This window comes from Ruditapes philippinarum, unplaced genomic scaffold (assembly GCF_026571515.1).
Source record: "Ruditapes philippinarum isolate M1 unplaced genomic scaffold, ASM2657151v2 ctg1267_1_1_1_1, whole genome shotgun sequence".
Taxonomy (NCBI): domain Eukaryota; kingdom Metazoa; phylum Mollusca; class Bivalvia; order Venerida; family Veneridae; genus Ruditapes; species Ruditapes philippinarum.
The window spans coordinates 341,461-358,216 of NW_026859684.1; the positions used below are offsets into that span (position 1 = coordinate 341,461).

The 16,756-nt window shown below is 32.8% G+C and overlaps 1 protein-coding gene across 1 annotated transcript; it reads right to left on the bottom strand.

The window, feature by feature from the left end:
• Positions 1-1,016: 1,016 nt before the first annotated feature.
• Positions 1,017-13,257, bottom strand: LOC132757507 (proteasomal ubiquitin receptor ADRM1-B-like). The gene is made up of 10 exons (XM_060748813.1): positions 13,037-13,257; positions 11,163-11,279; positions 8,790-8,919; positions 6,868-6,933; positions 5,942-6,026; positions 5,489-5,709; positions 5,066-5,087; positions 3,996-4,062; positions 2,530-2,632; positions 1,017-1,426 (listed from the first exon to the last, which is right to left on the bottom strand). Exons 1-10 carry the CDS (start codon positions 13,235-13,237, stop codon positions 1,338-1,340), a joined length of 1,101 nt encoding a protein of 366 aa, XP_060604796.1. The 5' UTR covers positions 13,238-13,257; the 3' UTR covers positions 1,017-1,337.
• Between the last annotated feature and the right edge of the window lie 3,499 nt (positions 13,258-16,756).

Genomic DNA, 16,756 nt, shown 5'->3' on the forward strand with positions numbered 1-16,756 from the left:
ATATCTTTAATAGTTTATTGAGATATGTAAAACTTGCATGTAAACATTAATCAAGAGGACTAAGTAGAAAAGGGGATATGAAAATCAGCCTTAATGCAAGATAGCGTTATGGAACTTGGTCAGTGACATACAATTATGACCCTCCAATTATGACCCTAAGTGCATGTGTAAAGTTTCAAGTAAATATCTTTGAGGACCTTTAACCTTTAACCCAAATTTCTAAGTTTCAAAGGGGCAAATAATTCTGCAAATATTGCAGGCAGAGTTATGCAAGTTTGCAAACTGATGTACATTGTTACTATAAAAAAGTGTTTTAAATTTCAATTGAATATCTCGAGCAATAATTGAGATATTTGACTTTACAAAAAAACTTTAACCAAAATTTCTAAGTTCCAAAGGGGCATAATTCTGTCAATATTGTAGGCAGAGTTATCCAACTTGTCAATCTGATGTACCTTGTTACTAGAAATAAGTATTGTAAGTTTGAATTGAATATCTCAAGCAATAATCGAGATATTTGACTTTACAAAAAACTTTAACCAAAATTTCTAAGTTAAAAAGGGGCATAATTCTGTCAATATTGTAGGCAGAGTTATCCAACTTGTCAATCTGATGTACCTTGTTACTATAAATAAGTATTGTAAGTTTCAATTGAATATCTCAAGCAATAATTGAGATATTTGACTTTACAAAAAACTTTAACCAAAATTTCTAAGTTAAAAAGGGGCATAATTCTGTCAATATTGTAGGCAGAGTTATCCAACTTGTCAATCTGGTGTACCTTGTTACTATAAATAAGTATTGTAAGTTTCAATTGATTATCTCAAGTAATAATTGAGATATTTGACTTTACAAAAAACTTTAACCAACGCAGACGCCGACGCGGACGCCGGGCGACTACAATAGCTCTCATATTCTTCGAATAGTCGAGCTAAAAATGGTTTAATTTGAAAATACTCAATATATTATATTATTCATTCACAACAGAGGGGTGTAGAAATAAACAAACATCATCATTCAAGTTTGACATGTATTTCAAAACTGAAAAATTTCAAACCAACATCACAAGAACCATTAAACTATAGTTAATTAAATAATTCTTAATACTTCACTTGTAAATTATTTTGATATTTCTTTTAAATTTTTATACAACAAGAAATAAGAACTTTCTAACAAACGATTTAAAAAGTTTCATGTGTATTTATTTTCACAAAACATTGTCCATTCATCAAAATGATCTAATAACTAAGTCAAACTTTATCCAATCATCAATTCAAAATGTCAGGAAATCACAATGTAACATTTCCCAATAAACTTGAAAATCAAAAGTTAAATTTCTAATCTTGGTCCATAGCTTCTGGCTGGTCTTTCTTCGCTTCTTTCGATTTCTGTTGTACCTGCATGGCCTTCACAAATGCTTCCAAATCTGCAAAATAAATGAAAAAGAATTTTTTATATTTTCACGCATGTATTTTCATTGGCACTCACACTATTATGGTCACATGGGAATTTTCTAGTTGTACTAATGGAAGATGACTTCCAGATTATTCTGCATACAATATTTCAGGCACGAGGATGATATGAGTAAAACCCTCCACCTGTCTTATACACTAGTTAGGAGGAAAGCTTTGTTTTGTACATGTATGTTTTTACGGTGCACCAACACTATTTAGGTCATACGGCACCATAAAGATGATTTCAAACCTAAAGCAACACTCGGAGTCAAAACCACCTCACCTGCTGGAGCTAAGAGATGCATAGATAGTGACTCAAGCTATTCAAGCCCCTCTTTAGCTGCAATTCTGATGCTTTAAAGGCAACCCCTCAAACTTTTTCATTTGAAAGAATTCAATGTCACAGAGGCTTCAAGCCCATTCAGGTTTAAGAAGAATAATGGTTTTGAGATTTGTTTAACATGCTCATAAAGGCATCTCTTCAAGCCCCTCTTTAGCTGCAATTCTGATGCTTAAAGGCAACCCCTCATTGACTTTTTCATTTGAAAGAATTCAATGTCACAGAGGCTTCAAGCCCATTCAGATTTAAGAAGAATGATGGTTTTGAGATTTGTTTAACATGCTCATAATGGCATCTTTTTAGATATTAACTAGAATACTCCTAAAAGATTAAATCAATACAATAAATAGACTAAAGTCATGCACACTTATCTTTTTTTCTTACAAAATCTAATGGTATTTCACAAAGATGTGCTTTACTCTTTCTTAAGAGTTATAGTGACATATATAATAATAATGTAGTTATAGTGACATATATATTAATAATGAGCCCTGTCGTGACAAAACCAACATAATGTGTTTGCCACCAGCATGAATCCAGACCAGCCTGCGCATCCGCCCAGTCTGATCAGGATCCATGCTGTTCACTATCAGTTTCTCCACTTGTTATAGAGTTTGTGAGCGAACAGTACGGATCCTTATCAGATTGCATGGATGCGCAGGCTGGTCTGGATCCATGCTGGTCGCAAACCAATTATGTTGGTTTGGTCATGACGCGGCTCAAATCATCTCTTACCTCCTTGTGCCGCAGCGTTAGCTACATCCTCTCCAAGACCAAATTGAGTCATCAGTGGTCCTAGTTGACCCGACTGTAGTGCCGAACTGAACGACGACAATGCCTGACATATGTATGTATAATACAAGTGCTTTATTAAATAAACACATATAAAAAACACATTTCTCATTAATACATCTATATTTTTGAAATTCTAACACCCTTCCAGGGTTTTCCTCAAAAACATTTTCTAGAACAACAGTCAATGTGTGTTAATTTTTTTTTTAAATTAATCTCCATGTAATTATGTTAGAAAAGGTGTATTTCACAGTAAAGTAACTACAGTCAAACCTGAGTTAATCATCATCTCTGAATAGAGATCACCCTATAAACAAAGGTGACCTTTAACCAACAACACTTTATTGATAACACAGAACAGATAAACCTCAAAATAAAGACCACTTGTCTATTGAGGCCATATTCAGTCTCTCCTTTGCATGACTTTTGTTCACTGACAATGGTTTGACTGTATCAAGTCAATAAACCCTGTAAATTAATTGTGAATATAACTTTGACAATCAAAGCCTGACTATGCCAACAGGCTTTGGACTCTGCAATAAATTAACTGGACAATGTTCCAACTTTTTTACATTGCAGCAAATTAAGTGTTTTTGACACTCAGCATCCCTGCTAAATAATTTTCAGATTTCTTTTACTACTAACTCTGCAGTTAGTTACAGATCCTTTACTATATTTATATTTACTATACTCATTTTTTCTATCCTAAGAATTTCATATTCTTTTTTTCTTTCTTTTTGGTTGGATTTTACATTGCACCAACATAGTAAATAGAGCTGTCATCGATATCGACAATATCGATGTATCGTTGATATTTTTTTGCCGATCAATAATCGATACACATTTTAAAACATCGATACTTTTGACTAATAAATTAAATGTCTAGAAATTATAAAATTCACCCAAAATATATACAGAAGCAGTTATTTATATCTAATGTTATGCTTTTGTTATATAGTGGAATTATTTCATAGCAATGGTGACAAAAAATATTGTCTAGAAAAAATCATGCAGTGGACAAGACACTGTACAGAACATGTTTTTGACTGAAATCATTGAAACAGGTATGAAAGTGAATGACAGACAAGTGAGTATAGGATATTATCGATATATCGGTGTATCGTTGATTTTAGACACTTGATATCGATATATCGTTGATATGCTTTGCATTGAATCAATGACAGCTCTAATAGTAAAAGTCATATGGCGACTTTTCAGTTTTACTGGTGGAAGAAGACCTCAGATGCCCATCCAAACATTATTTCTGACAAGAAGAGGCACCGGAGTAGATCCATTGTTGTTCTGTAAGCTAGCTGAATACAATCTCACATAAAGGAATCATAAGATTTGTCAAGATTCATACACACAGCAAAAAATATTTGTGTTGTTATAAATGAGCTACACTTTACCTGTTTGAACTGAGGGGACGTTATTGTAGCTCTAAGCTCCTCCTCTGATTTTGGTAGCAAACCCCCCCTTCAAAGGTTTGATATTTGGGTCAAAACCTCTTGGGGTACATCTCCAAAATTGGGGGCCCCCCCGGAAAAAGGAAACATGGACCCGGGGTTTAATGCCGACCAAAATCAATTGCTGGGAAAAAACTGAAAAAACATTTTTAGCCCCTTTCTGCAAAAATTTAAATTCCCATAAATTTAAAGAAAATCTGGTTTAAAATTTTTTAAAACCCGACATGCCCCCCCCGTTATGTTTTTTAATTTTCCCTAACCCAATTCTGAGGATTTTAAAAAAAAGAAAAGTTAAGTTATTTATAATGTGGGTCCCTAGATGTTGGGACAGTCCCTAGATGTAGGCTACCTGGGGGTCTAATCTGGGTGGCCAAAAATTAAAATAGAATAAGAAAAAAACTTTTGAAAAAAAAAATTTATACAATATAATTTAGTTTTGTTCTTAATTTTTCAAACAAAATAAAGGCTGGGGTTCTGAGAGGACATGACTTGTTGTTAACCTAGGAATTTTCAAATACCAGTAGCTTCATCAATGTTTAAGAGGTACAGGTACTTATTTTTCACGGTACATTTATTAATTTTACTAACAAAGCATCACTCTTACAAGTTTTTTTTTTTTTTTTTTTTTTTTATTATTGTGTTCTATGTCACACAGAATATAAAAGTCAAATGGTAACTTTTGCTGTACAGCTTTTATTGATAGAGGTTGACTGACGGTGACCTTCAGTATTATTTCAGATGTGAGTAGAAACACTAAACTTCCAAATGATAGTAGGAAATCTCTATAACATTAAATACATGCACTTCAAAGCTTATAATGGAAAACAAATACCAGAACAGTGAGCAATTGATCAATTGACCATACCCATGGAAATCTCTTAATTGTTTCATGAAAATCTCTAATATTTAAGTTCAGCAAGGTTAAAATTTCTTTGCACTTATTTTCTAATGCAACTTAGAACCAAGACTTCCATCTTATTTAAAAAACATATAATTAATTAATGCATGAATACTTACATTCCTTTTCAGCTGGTACTGAAAATAAAGAGAAAAATAAATGTATCAATAAATCATTCATATTTTCTAACAAACCCGTGACAATACTGTCTTACTAATTTCATGCTTTTATAAACCTTGTCCTAGCATACAACAAGACAAACTATATTTCAGAGAGTAAAAAACAGTTTAAAAGGTCACTACAAACCCTTAAAGTTAAGTTAACCTGGCCATTTATTTTCAAACATAACATATTTGAGCAGTCAAAATTTTTTGTTGTGCCCCTCTCAATGCTGGTCATTATATTGCTTATTTGAGCTACATAAATATATAGCAATGCTGCATAAGACATTTGTACCAAAGTATGTCAGTTTTTTACACTGAATAACAAAGTCTACATTCTTACAAATTCCTTAACTTATAATTCACTTGACACTCACCAGTCATATTAGAAAGTATGTTCTGTAAATCACTCAACTGTATCGCAGGTTTGTTAGCACTGGAGCTCTGACCAGCTGATGTTGTAGTTGTGCTGCCAGTTGTGGCCGACGTTGTTGTAGTATTCTGGGATGGTAGGGCGGCGGCTGTCACAGGGCGTGGCTGAGAGGGCGTGTCAGATGATCCACCCCTGGTTCCCGGAGACGACTGCACTCTTAAAGGTCTAGATAAATGAAGTACAAGAAATGAGGTTTATAATATAAATTTAAGCCATATTTTTTTGTTATAAATTACTGGAAGGCTAAAAAAATCCATTTTTTACCTTGCTTAAAATTTCGTTACATGTTCTATGTAAATACTTGTGCAGGAATAAGAACTAGTTTAATTTGATTACATTGACCTTTATAAATTAGATATGCCAAGAAAATGAGTCGAAGGAAAGATTTTCAACCTACGGTTCTGAGGCTGTTGATTGGACACTACCAGGACGGCCCATTAATGCAGAGAGACCGCCACCGGGCCCTCCCATATTCATACCACCTGTAATAAAAAAAATTAAAGCATTTTAAAATGTTACAATTTGAGATTGGTATATTTTTCCATCTTAATATTCTACTGATTTGAAATGTGTTACTTCTTTCATCTACATATTTTCAATTAAGTTGAAATTTAATATTTTCCATCTTCATATTCTGTTGATTTGAAATTTTGCATATTTTCCCATTTTCTGTACATATTCTGTATCTTACTAAAACATGAAATTATAACTGTTTCTTACATGTATATCTGTCTAGTATGATATACAGAACATGGGCTAATTTAGATTAAGATAAAAACCAACACATCTAATCATTAAAATCTAGCTAAAAAAGTCATGATCATTTTCATATTACACATACCAATTTCAATAAGATTATAAAAACTTAACTAAGATACAATTTCAAAAAGATTATAAAAACTTAACTAAGATACGGTCTATACATAAATTCATGTTACCCAGAGACTCCTTAGATTGTAAGGTGACATTCATCTGTTGCTGCTGATAGAATACTAACAATGAACATGTACACCAGAGCAGTATTTAAGGAACTGTGGGCATTTAGATGGACCTGCCAACCTGCACTTGTAACTAGTATTCTATATATATCTGGCACAAGTGGACTGTTTAGAACATCTTCAGTATTTTTTAGTAAAAAAACATTTCTCAAGTTAAAACACAACTTCATAAGGACATTAGGAAAGGCCAAACCCTGTAAGTTATGTGTCCAATGATTTACAGGCATTTACCATTATAACAGGTTAATGAAAATTGTACGCTTATCGGTGACTTAAATTTTTTTTTAAAGAAGACTAAAAAATTACATATACTTTATCTACTAACCTAACAATTGCATCAACTGTTGTTGGCTCATCCCTCCAAGTATACTTTGTAGATCGGAATCTCCAGCTAAAATAAATACACCAAACAAAAAATCAGTGTTTATTTTATACATTATGAATTGAAACATTTTTTTTAAAGATTTTGTAGATCGGAATCTTCAGCTAAAATAAATATACCAAACAAAAATCAGTCTTTATTTCATACATTATCGACTGAAAAAAAAAAATCAATACTAAAAATTTCTTTAAATACTTTTTTTTCTCAAGAATTTCTATATACAGACACATTTTCATATTTTTGTACATTTGTATGTAAACCCTTACCTCAGTAAATATCTTAAATTGCGTTGTCTATCCTTCAATCTTTACAAAACCATTTATCATTTAAAGGGAAAATTTCCCAATATTGGGAATAGGGAGCTGAATAGGGAACAATGCAGACTATGATTGACGGATGTGCTGGCTGATCTTGGTCTGCACTGGTAGCATAGGTTTAATATGTTGCAGCCAGCAGGCTGAAGGTTTACTTAATATGTACATTCATTTATTTATTGTCACTATCAGATAGCAAGATTGGACAGTTCCTAGTAATTTTTTAGGTGCTTTTGAGTAATTTTCAAATATTCAAACAATTTTTCCATTTAACAAGAGCTGTCGGTAGGACAGCAACGCTCGACTATTCTTACTGCTTGATAGTAAAAAAAAATGCTTGATACAATTACCTTCTCCTGTTTACAGGTTGGGGTAATGATGGTGAACAAGTGTGCAAAGTTTCAAAGCCATATGTCAATGGACTTTGAAAATATTTGAACTATTACAAAAACTTTAACGTAAATTCTAAGTCGAAAAAGGGGCATAATTCTGTCAAAATGCTTGATACAGTTACCTCCTCCTGTTTACAGGTTGGGGTCATGATGGTGAACAAGTGTGCCAAGTTTCAAAGCCATATGTCAATGGACTTTGAAAATATTTGAACTATTACAAAAACTTTAACGTAAATTCTAAGTCGAAAAAGGGGCATAATTCTGTCAAAATGCTTGATACAGTTACCTCCTCCTGTCTACAGGTTGGGGTCATGATGGTGAACAAGTGTGCAAAGTTTCAAAGCCATATGTCAATGGACTTTGAAAATATTTGAACTATTACAAAAACTTTAACGTAAATTCTAAGTCGAAAAAGGGGCATAATTCTGTCAAAATGCTTGATACAGTTACCTCCTCCTGTCTACAGGTTGGGGTCATGATGGTGAACAAGTGTGCCAAGTTTCAAAGCCATATGTCAATGGACTTTGAAAATATTTGAACTATTACAAAAACTTTAACATAAGTGGTTACGCCGACGCGGACACCAACGCCGACGCCGACGCTCGGGTGACTACAATAGCTCTACTTATTCTTATCGAATAGTCGAGCTAAAAAGTAAAGCTGTACAGTCTCAATATATAGCAACTCAGTTTCAAGGTTTAAATATTATCTTGAAGACTAAAAGGCAATTTATTTAAGCAACAAAGAAACAGTCTATAATTTTCTTAAAGGTGGTGAGAATGTTCAGTTGGTAAGATCACTGACTGCTACTCCTAAGGTCCCGGGTTCGATCCTGGGAGACACCCTTGGGATTTTTACCTAGAGGTGTACTGGTAAGAAATCCAGGTAATCCTTGCATGTATCAGTGCTATACACTGGGCAAGTAAAAGACCCAAGGGGTCTATTCTAGCTAGGGACTTGTTCCCAGATTCCCTTGTATCTCTCTAAAGTCTAGAGTCATGTCTACGTCCCCACGAGGGGTTTGACACTAATGGAAGATATAATATAAGATAACATCATTCAGCAATCAGTGATACCACAACTGGACATTGCTGATCCTTCAAATATTTGAACAATAAATCAACAGTTCATACAGTAAGCAACAAGCACAACAGCATACCTAAATTGGCAAGATCTGATGGTAAAGTACCAGACCCACCAGCACCTCGGCTGGACCCCGGGGTAGGAGGGTTGTTTAGAAATTCGTTCACTTTCTTGCAATTGTCATCATCTTTGTCAGTCTTTGGCTCCTTAAAATATAACAAGTCATTCAATGATATTGATACATGCATTTTTCATTTAATTTTAGGCATTAAAATTAACAAATGGTTATAAGTCTGAAATTTTTCTTCTTTTAGATTTGAAATTGTGACTGCTTCTTATATCCAAAGGTAACCACATTCAAGGTGCCCGATCTAACACAGTGATTAATCTAGAAATTCCTTACAATGCGTCGGATGACGCACATGTTTGAAAACAATGAGTCCTGTAGCAAAATCAATGAGTCATATAGCCAAATAAATGCGTCTTAGCAGAAATTTTTTTTTTAATAGCAGATCCTTGACATGATTTGCATGTTTTATAACAAGCGATTAAGTAACTAAATATTAAAGTGTATAAAAAATTTATTTTTGGTACTAATATTAATTGCAGGCAAAACAATTTTTATTGGCTGCTCAAAGATCTAATTTGCATAATTTATATTCTCTAATACTACTTATGTCTAATACTGTGCATTATCCATTTTAATTGTTCATAATTGCACAAAATAACCCTGTCACACTGTATATATACTGACGACTTTTATTGCTCCTTGTATGCCTGTGTAGAAAGCATACACAGACAGACCTTTTGATCATGAAAAAAAGTCATGCACAATGTTACCCTGATTGGTTAATCACCCTGTCAAATATTTTGATGACGTAATAGACATCTTTTTTTTTACACACCGCGTGAACTTGAGTGACCTTAGGGGAAATCAATTACACACCTGTCAGATTATACTGTAACTTACAGCATTTCTTAAATAGCAACACTTTTTTCAGTTACTGATAATTATTTTAAATATTAAGTAGATTTATGATTTTTTGTTTGCTTTATTGGATTAAATTTACGGTAGTAGAAATGCGGAAGTAGAAATGCGCATCTGTGTGGGAAAGGGATTAGGTAAGTAGATAACTTGGAAAAATTCTATAGGGAAATAGATAAACACAAGAATATGCGTAATCACAGGGGAATGGGTAACCTGTTGCTGTTGGTACCAGTATTGTCTGGATGACTAAATAACATACAATAGAAGTCTGGCACAGATTTTAGATGCGCCCTTGGCCCTTTGCTGACGATTTTTCTGTGCCATTCTCATTTTTTTAGGGCCAATGGTGCAGGCAGATCTCTGCCTCAACTTCGTTGTATATTTCACCATTGTAGGCGATTCGCTCTCATGCAAAATGGACGCTCTGATTGGCTAATGCCGATATTGGGCGGTTACAGATCACAAGCAACAATTTCTTGCGATTTAACGTTTCAAGCAAATGGGGGGATGAGTCTTGCACCTGTAATTATCAGTGTTGCATCTAGAATTTCAAAATTATGGGGGATTGTCCCCCACTCAACTGAAAAATGTGGGGGACTTGAAAAAAAATTGGGGGACACACATTTACAATACACTATGACTTATCGAAAAAAATTCATTTATTTTACGTTCAGGCATTTTTGACAGCTATCGTCCGCTCAAAAACGGAAGTAGAAAAAATAAAATATTGACGAATACTACAAAACACTCGCGAGATGACCCAGTCGGCTGCTACACGCTTTTTAGTACGTATTTTAGTCATTACCACAAGTGAAAACAAACATGGCTGAAGCTTTCAAGGCACGATGAAGATGAAATGAATAAAGTTAAAAAATTGTCAGATGCGCGACTTGGCACGCGTTGACTTCATTAAAATGCGCGATCTGCTTAAAATATGCGCAAATCGCGCAATCGCGCGTCCTAGATGCAACACTGAATTATCGGAAATTAAATTATTCAACTGAAGAAATTGAAAAATTATTCAAATGATGAAATTAAAGTAATCAAACGGTACATAGAAATCACTAATCGTGATATTTTGGATTATAAACTACCTGATTTGCATGCGTCAAATTGAACGCACATATTTTGAAACTGTGCGTCTTTTTCGATTTTTGTGCGTATTTTATGCAAGACGCACATCTAGATTAATCACTGTAACATGTACCATTTTACTTGTGAAACTTTGTAATAATTAGTAAAGATAGTTTAACTAAGCGTCACGATACACATGCACATTGTCATGACCATTGAAGAGTATCAAGAAGTAAGTTTTAACATCTCTGAAAACAGCCAATGTGTGATAAAAGAAATAAGCCAAAACTGGATTTTCAGCTGGATTAAGGATTTTATGGACTTCATTTACTGTGACTCTTTACAATGAATATGAGGAAAATTGATTTGATTTTAAATCCTGCTTACCTGCATCCAAAAGAAAAACTTTCTTGTTGAGGACTTAAATTTAAGCACATAAACTCTCCCTGTTGTGCACTGTTTCACATGCTTGAATTCTATATCATCAGGGAATATGATCAAATCCTGAAAAATTAAAAATAATCATACCCCTGATTAAAAATAAACTAGCCTTAAAGCAGCATGCCTGCACATTCACATTCATAAACATTTTTTTATGTAAAATATTGTGAACTTAACAAAGAAAGCAATTTACACAATTCAAACAACACATACAATCCAAGTAAATTACCAAAAAACAGGTCAAAACATGCAAAAATAGTCCTTACTACTTGAGTAACAATGTAGAAATATGGTGATAAGTACTTCAAAATAAAGTCATTAATCCCACAAGACATGTTAATTATTGCTAGACTATTTTTACTTTTCTTAAAATCTTAAGTACATTTTTCTAAAAATTAATTTTCCTGAAATTTTTGGGCTCATCGGGAGGGATGCAGGTTTACAACACATCTTTTTGTAATAATAGGACATTACAAAAAAATCTATAAACATTGTAACATGAGATAGCTATCCCTGGGTGCCTTATTATTAGTATTTTTGAAGCACTTAATTAAGTTAATGGCGCTATTAGTAGTATTAAAATAAAATTTTTAGTGTTATTAACAGAAGTTGAACAAAAGCAATTTTTTGGCTAAAGAAAAATCGCCGCAGCGTTGCGACTGAAAATGGAACAAGTGCATTGATATACTAATAATATGAATAAGGCAAAACCTCAAAGCGAGCTTTTGGACATAAATTATAGTACATTATAATTTAAACAGCGAAGTCGATCATTTTATTTTAAATTTTCCATTTTTAAAGTGCCATTCTTTTTTTTATGCACTGCTTCCGTTTATTCTGGTTCCCTGTCCTATATTGAAATAATAATATTGGTTCCCATAAAAGTGTGCAGGAAACCAGTCTATGCATCAGTTTTCAATCAGAATTCTTCGGATTTTATTGTTATCTTTTATTACATGCTTTTCGATGGTTTATAGAAATATATCAGTGATTTAAAACTGGTAATTTCACTGTTTGAAACAGTGAAATTACCACTTTGATAATTTCACTGTTTTGAGTTTAAGCCCCTTACGTTGTTTCAGTGAAATGCCAGCGTGCACAGTATTGGTATTAATTCAATATTAGGTTTTATGTCTTTTTAAAACGTTTCTTTGCATATAATAAAAAGAAAATTTGTTTAGTTTAGTGTAAGATCAAAATATATTTCACCTTGTGAACACCAAAAGTTCGTATTTCACTCGTGGCTGCGCCACTCGTGAAATATACCTTTTGGTGCTCACTCAGTGAAATATATTCCGATCTTACACTGAACTAAACAAATATCCTCTATGTAATTTAAAAAGTTGCCATGTGTCAATTTCCCATTTCCAACAAAAGTTTTCAAAGCCATCAGTATCTAGCAGGCACTCGCATTACTGTTAGTGTTAAGCTTGCTTTGTGAGCTGGCCCTTCAAATTGTCAAATTTATAAAAAAAAAATAGCAAAACATTTTTATCTTACTTCTCTATTCATAGGATTTTCATAAAAAGATAGGTCAAGTTGATGTGTACGATTATGTCCAAGTTTACGTGTACGTTCATTTTGTAATGTGTCGAAATGACTCGAGGCCGAGTCCATAACGGGTGGGGTACAGTATCAGACTGGGTAACATGTACAAATTAGTGAAATTACTGTAGCATAGATTAAAAATAGGACAATTAAAGGATATCACTACGATTTTCCTGATACATAAATAATTATTTATTATATAAAATGTTATATTTGCATGGAAATAAGTGAAAGGAACGGCGATAATTAATGACAGTGCAAAAAATTCTTACGTCTTCGATACTTCCGCTTGTCCGATCTTTCCAACAAAAATGCATTAACGAGTCGTCTGACTGATACACATATACCAAACCCTTTCTTTTATCAGGGTGGACCATTTTGCCCTTCATGTACATCTTGCCAGCACGAAATTCAACCAGATTTTTACTTTGAGAGCGGCCGCTCGCATTACCGAAAAGTGCACCCGTCGCCATTTTGGATAGTGTAGGAAATGAACTTAATACAAGAAAGGAAAGGTTTTCGCGAAAATAATTTTAAGTGAAAAAATGGGTTGACGACTTTGCATAGAGGGATTTTTCAGACAAGTTAAATAAAGAAGGAAGTTAGATTTTGCAGACAATATAGATTATATAGGGGGTGTTTAATCCCTTGTCAAAAGGTGTGAATGGGCAATTCTATTGATTTAATGCCATCTAGAAAGATCTATAATTATTTGCAAAACTCTATTTATTATTTAAAAAATAGTTTTAATTTGTTTTTTTTTTAAATTTATGCTTTTATAAAAAAAATATATGAATATAATTAAAAAACACTAAGTTATTCAATATTGTATGAAACAGAATATAATGATTATAACAAACAAACAATATTAATTAACTTTTTTAAGTTAATACATAAAGTATACTGTAGACAGACTAGAGGTTGAATTTTGCAGACAAGTTAAACTAAGAAGGATTTTGCGGACAAGTTAACTTAAGAACAAAATATAAAATCATAGGTGAAAATAAGGAAAATCTATATTTTGCAGACAGAATTTATGTTGAATTTTGCAGACAAATTAAATTCAGAACAGTTGACTATTAGGAAAATCTGTATTTTGCAAGGAGAATTAAGATTGAATTTTGCAAACAAGTTAGATATAGAACAAAATATAAATTTATATTTTGTTCTATATTTAACTTGTCTGCAAAATTCTTCTTATTTTAACTTGTCTGCAAAATTCAACATTTTTTTCTGTCTGCGAAATACAGATTTTTCTAATATTCCTTTTTTCATTTTATATTCTGTTCTATAGTTAACTTGTCTGCAAAATCCTTCTTATTTTAACTTGTCTGCAAAATTCAACATTAATTCTGGCTGCAAAATACAGATTTTTCTAATATTCCCCTATTAATTTTTATTCTGTTCTATAAGTAACTTGTCTGCAAAATCCTTCTTATTTTAACTTGTCTGCAAACTTCAACTTTATTTCTGTCTGCGAAATACAGATTTTCCTTATGTTCCCCCATCATTTTTTATTCTGTTCTATATCTAACTTGTCTGCAAAATCCTTCTTATTTTAACTTGTCTGCAAACTTCAACTTTATTTCTGTCTGCGAAATACAGATTTTCCTTATGTTCCCCCATCATTTTTTATTCTGTTCTATATCTAACTTGTCTGCAAAATCCTTCTTACTTGTCTGCAAACTTCAACTTTATTTCTGTCTGCAAAATACAGATTTTCCTTATGTCCCCCCATCATTTTTTATTCTGTTCTATATCTAACTTGTCTGCAAAATCCTTCTTATTTTAACTTGTCTGCAAAATTCAACATTTTTTCTGTCTGCGAAATACAGATTTTTCTAATATTCATTTTTTCATTTTATATTCTGTTCTATATTTAACTTGTCTGCAAAATCCTTCTTATTTTAACTTGTCTGCAAAATTCAACATTTTTTTCTGTCTGTGAAATACAGATTTTTCTAATATTCCTTTTTTCATTTTATATTCTGTTCTATAGTTAACTTGTCTTCCTTATGTCCCCCCATCATTTTTTATTCTGTTCTATATCTAACTCGTCTGCAAAATCCTTCTTATTTTAACTTGTCTGCAAAATTCAACATTAATTCTGTCTGCGAAATACAGTTTTTCCTTATGTTATCCTATCATTTTATATTTTGTTCTATATCTAACTTGTCTGCAAAATCCTTTTTATTTTAACTTGTCTGCAAAATTCAACATTTTTTTCTGTCTGCGAAATACAGATTTTTCTAATATTCCTTTTTTCATTTTATATTCTGTTCTATAGTTAACTTGTCTGCAAAATCCTTCTTATTTTAACTTGTCTGCAAAATTCAACATTAATTCTGGCTGCAAAATACAGATTTTTCTAATATTCCCCTATTAATTTTTATTCTGTTCTATAAGTAACTTGTCTGCAAAATCCTTCTTATTTTAACTTGTCTGCAAACTTACGGGGCGACTTTTTACAGCCTCCACACGGCACAAACAACGCTGATGTGGCGATAAAATAGAGAAAATAAGAATCCCTAAAGAAAGCCCAACACGGCAAAATTGAAAATGTTGCAGGCTCGGTTTGATTGAGCCTGTTCATGGACGGTACTGTCAAAGTGCAAACTACCGTCCACGCCCCTAGCACCGGCTTAAGCAGAATTCAACATTTACCATGAACTGGTACAATTTAGAATTTTGAAACATCCGCAGGTGTGTTCATATGGCGGTTATCGTGCCATTCCATGAAAAGCGGCATATGGTCCCCAAGTAAAAAAATGCGTGTGCCCTAAACGAGAAAACAATGGGCGAAACTAAATAAAATGGAATTTTGAATGGGGATCAGAGGTTATGAAGCCTGCATATCACAGATAAGACGTCAAAAGACAAATTTAAAAGCAGGCCACATATCCTAAGGGTGATTCAACAGTATTCAAGTGAGGAATACTGGAACCACCCAACACGAAAAATAGCCAAATTGAAAGAACTAAAATACAACAAGCACACCAATAATGTCGTGCTGAACGATCTTTAAGGATCGGAAATATAACATCTCTGATTGAATGTACGGGGCGACTTTTTACAGCCTCCACACGGCACAAACAACGCTGATGTGGCGATAAAATAGAGAAAATAAGAATCCCTAAAGAAAGCCCAACACGGCAAAATTGAAAATGTTGCAGGCTCGGTTTGATTGAGCCTGTTCATGGACGGTACTGTCAAAGTGCAAACTACCGTCCACGCCCCCTAGCACCGACTTAAGCAGAATTCAACATTTAACATGAACTGGTACAATTTAGAATTTTGAAACATCCGCAGATGAAATGAAATGAAGTTGTGAACACGTGATTTTTTTTATACAAATCTAAGAGTTATAGGACGTTGTAACTAATTTATCCTGATAATATAGAAACAGAAAATATTTAAAATGATTATAATTAATGTATTATTTTGATCTTATAGTAGATACTCCAGAAACAGATAAAGAAAGTTTAACTACCATACTAGATCTATTTTTTTTGTTCAAACACTCACATTATTCGAGGAGCTTTATATTTCTGTTTTAATTTAAAGGTGGTGATTTAAAATTGACTGATTGGTGGACAAAATTTCAACCAAAATATACATTATTTAAGCAATATAATAACTCATGTATAATTTTGTTGAAATTTTGTCCACTACTGTAATCAGTCAATTTTAAATCACCACCTGACTAATGATAAATTTGAATTATTTGAAATCTGACAAAAAAGTGAAGAGATAGCTATTAGAAAACGTACACTTCACCAAATTTTTCATAAGCAACAAATTATGTTTTTGAAGATATATTTGTTATATTGATGTTAAGTTTCTTCACGGATTTACATTACATAATATAATCCGTGGTTAAAACAGAATATTATTTAAAGTTATTTTTCATATTTATAAGCAAAGTCGAAAGACATTTCGTTAAGAAAATCTTTCCGTGGAAAAGTGCCATTTTCCGCGGAAGATTGCCATTT

Bases quoted from the DNA above. Each gene is read 5' to 3' on its own strand.
- LOC132757507 (XM_060748813.1), bottom strand. From the start codon at position 13,237: ATGGCGACGGGTGCACTTTTCGGTAATGCGAGCGGCCGCTCTCAAAGT. The intron at 5,710-5,941 runs GTAGGTTGAAAA...TCATTTATCTAG, and splicing joins CAATCAACAGCCTCAGAACC to ACCTTTAAGAGTGCAGTCGT. The intron at 5,088-5,488 runs GTGAGTGTCAAG...CTTTATTTTCAG, and splicing joins CATACTTTCTAATATGACTG to TACCAGCTGAAAAGGAATGT.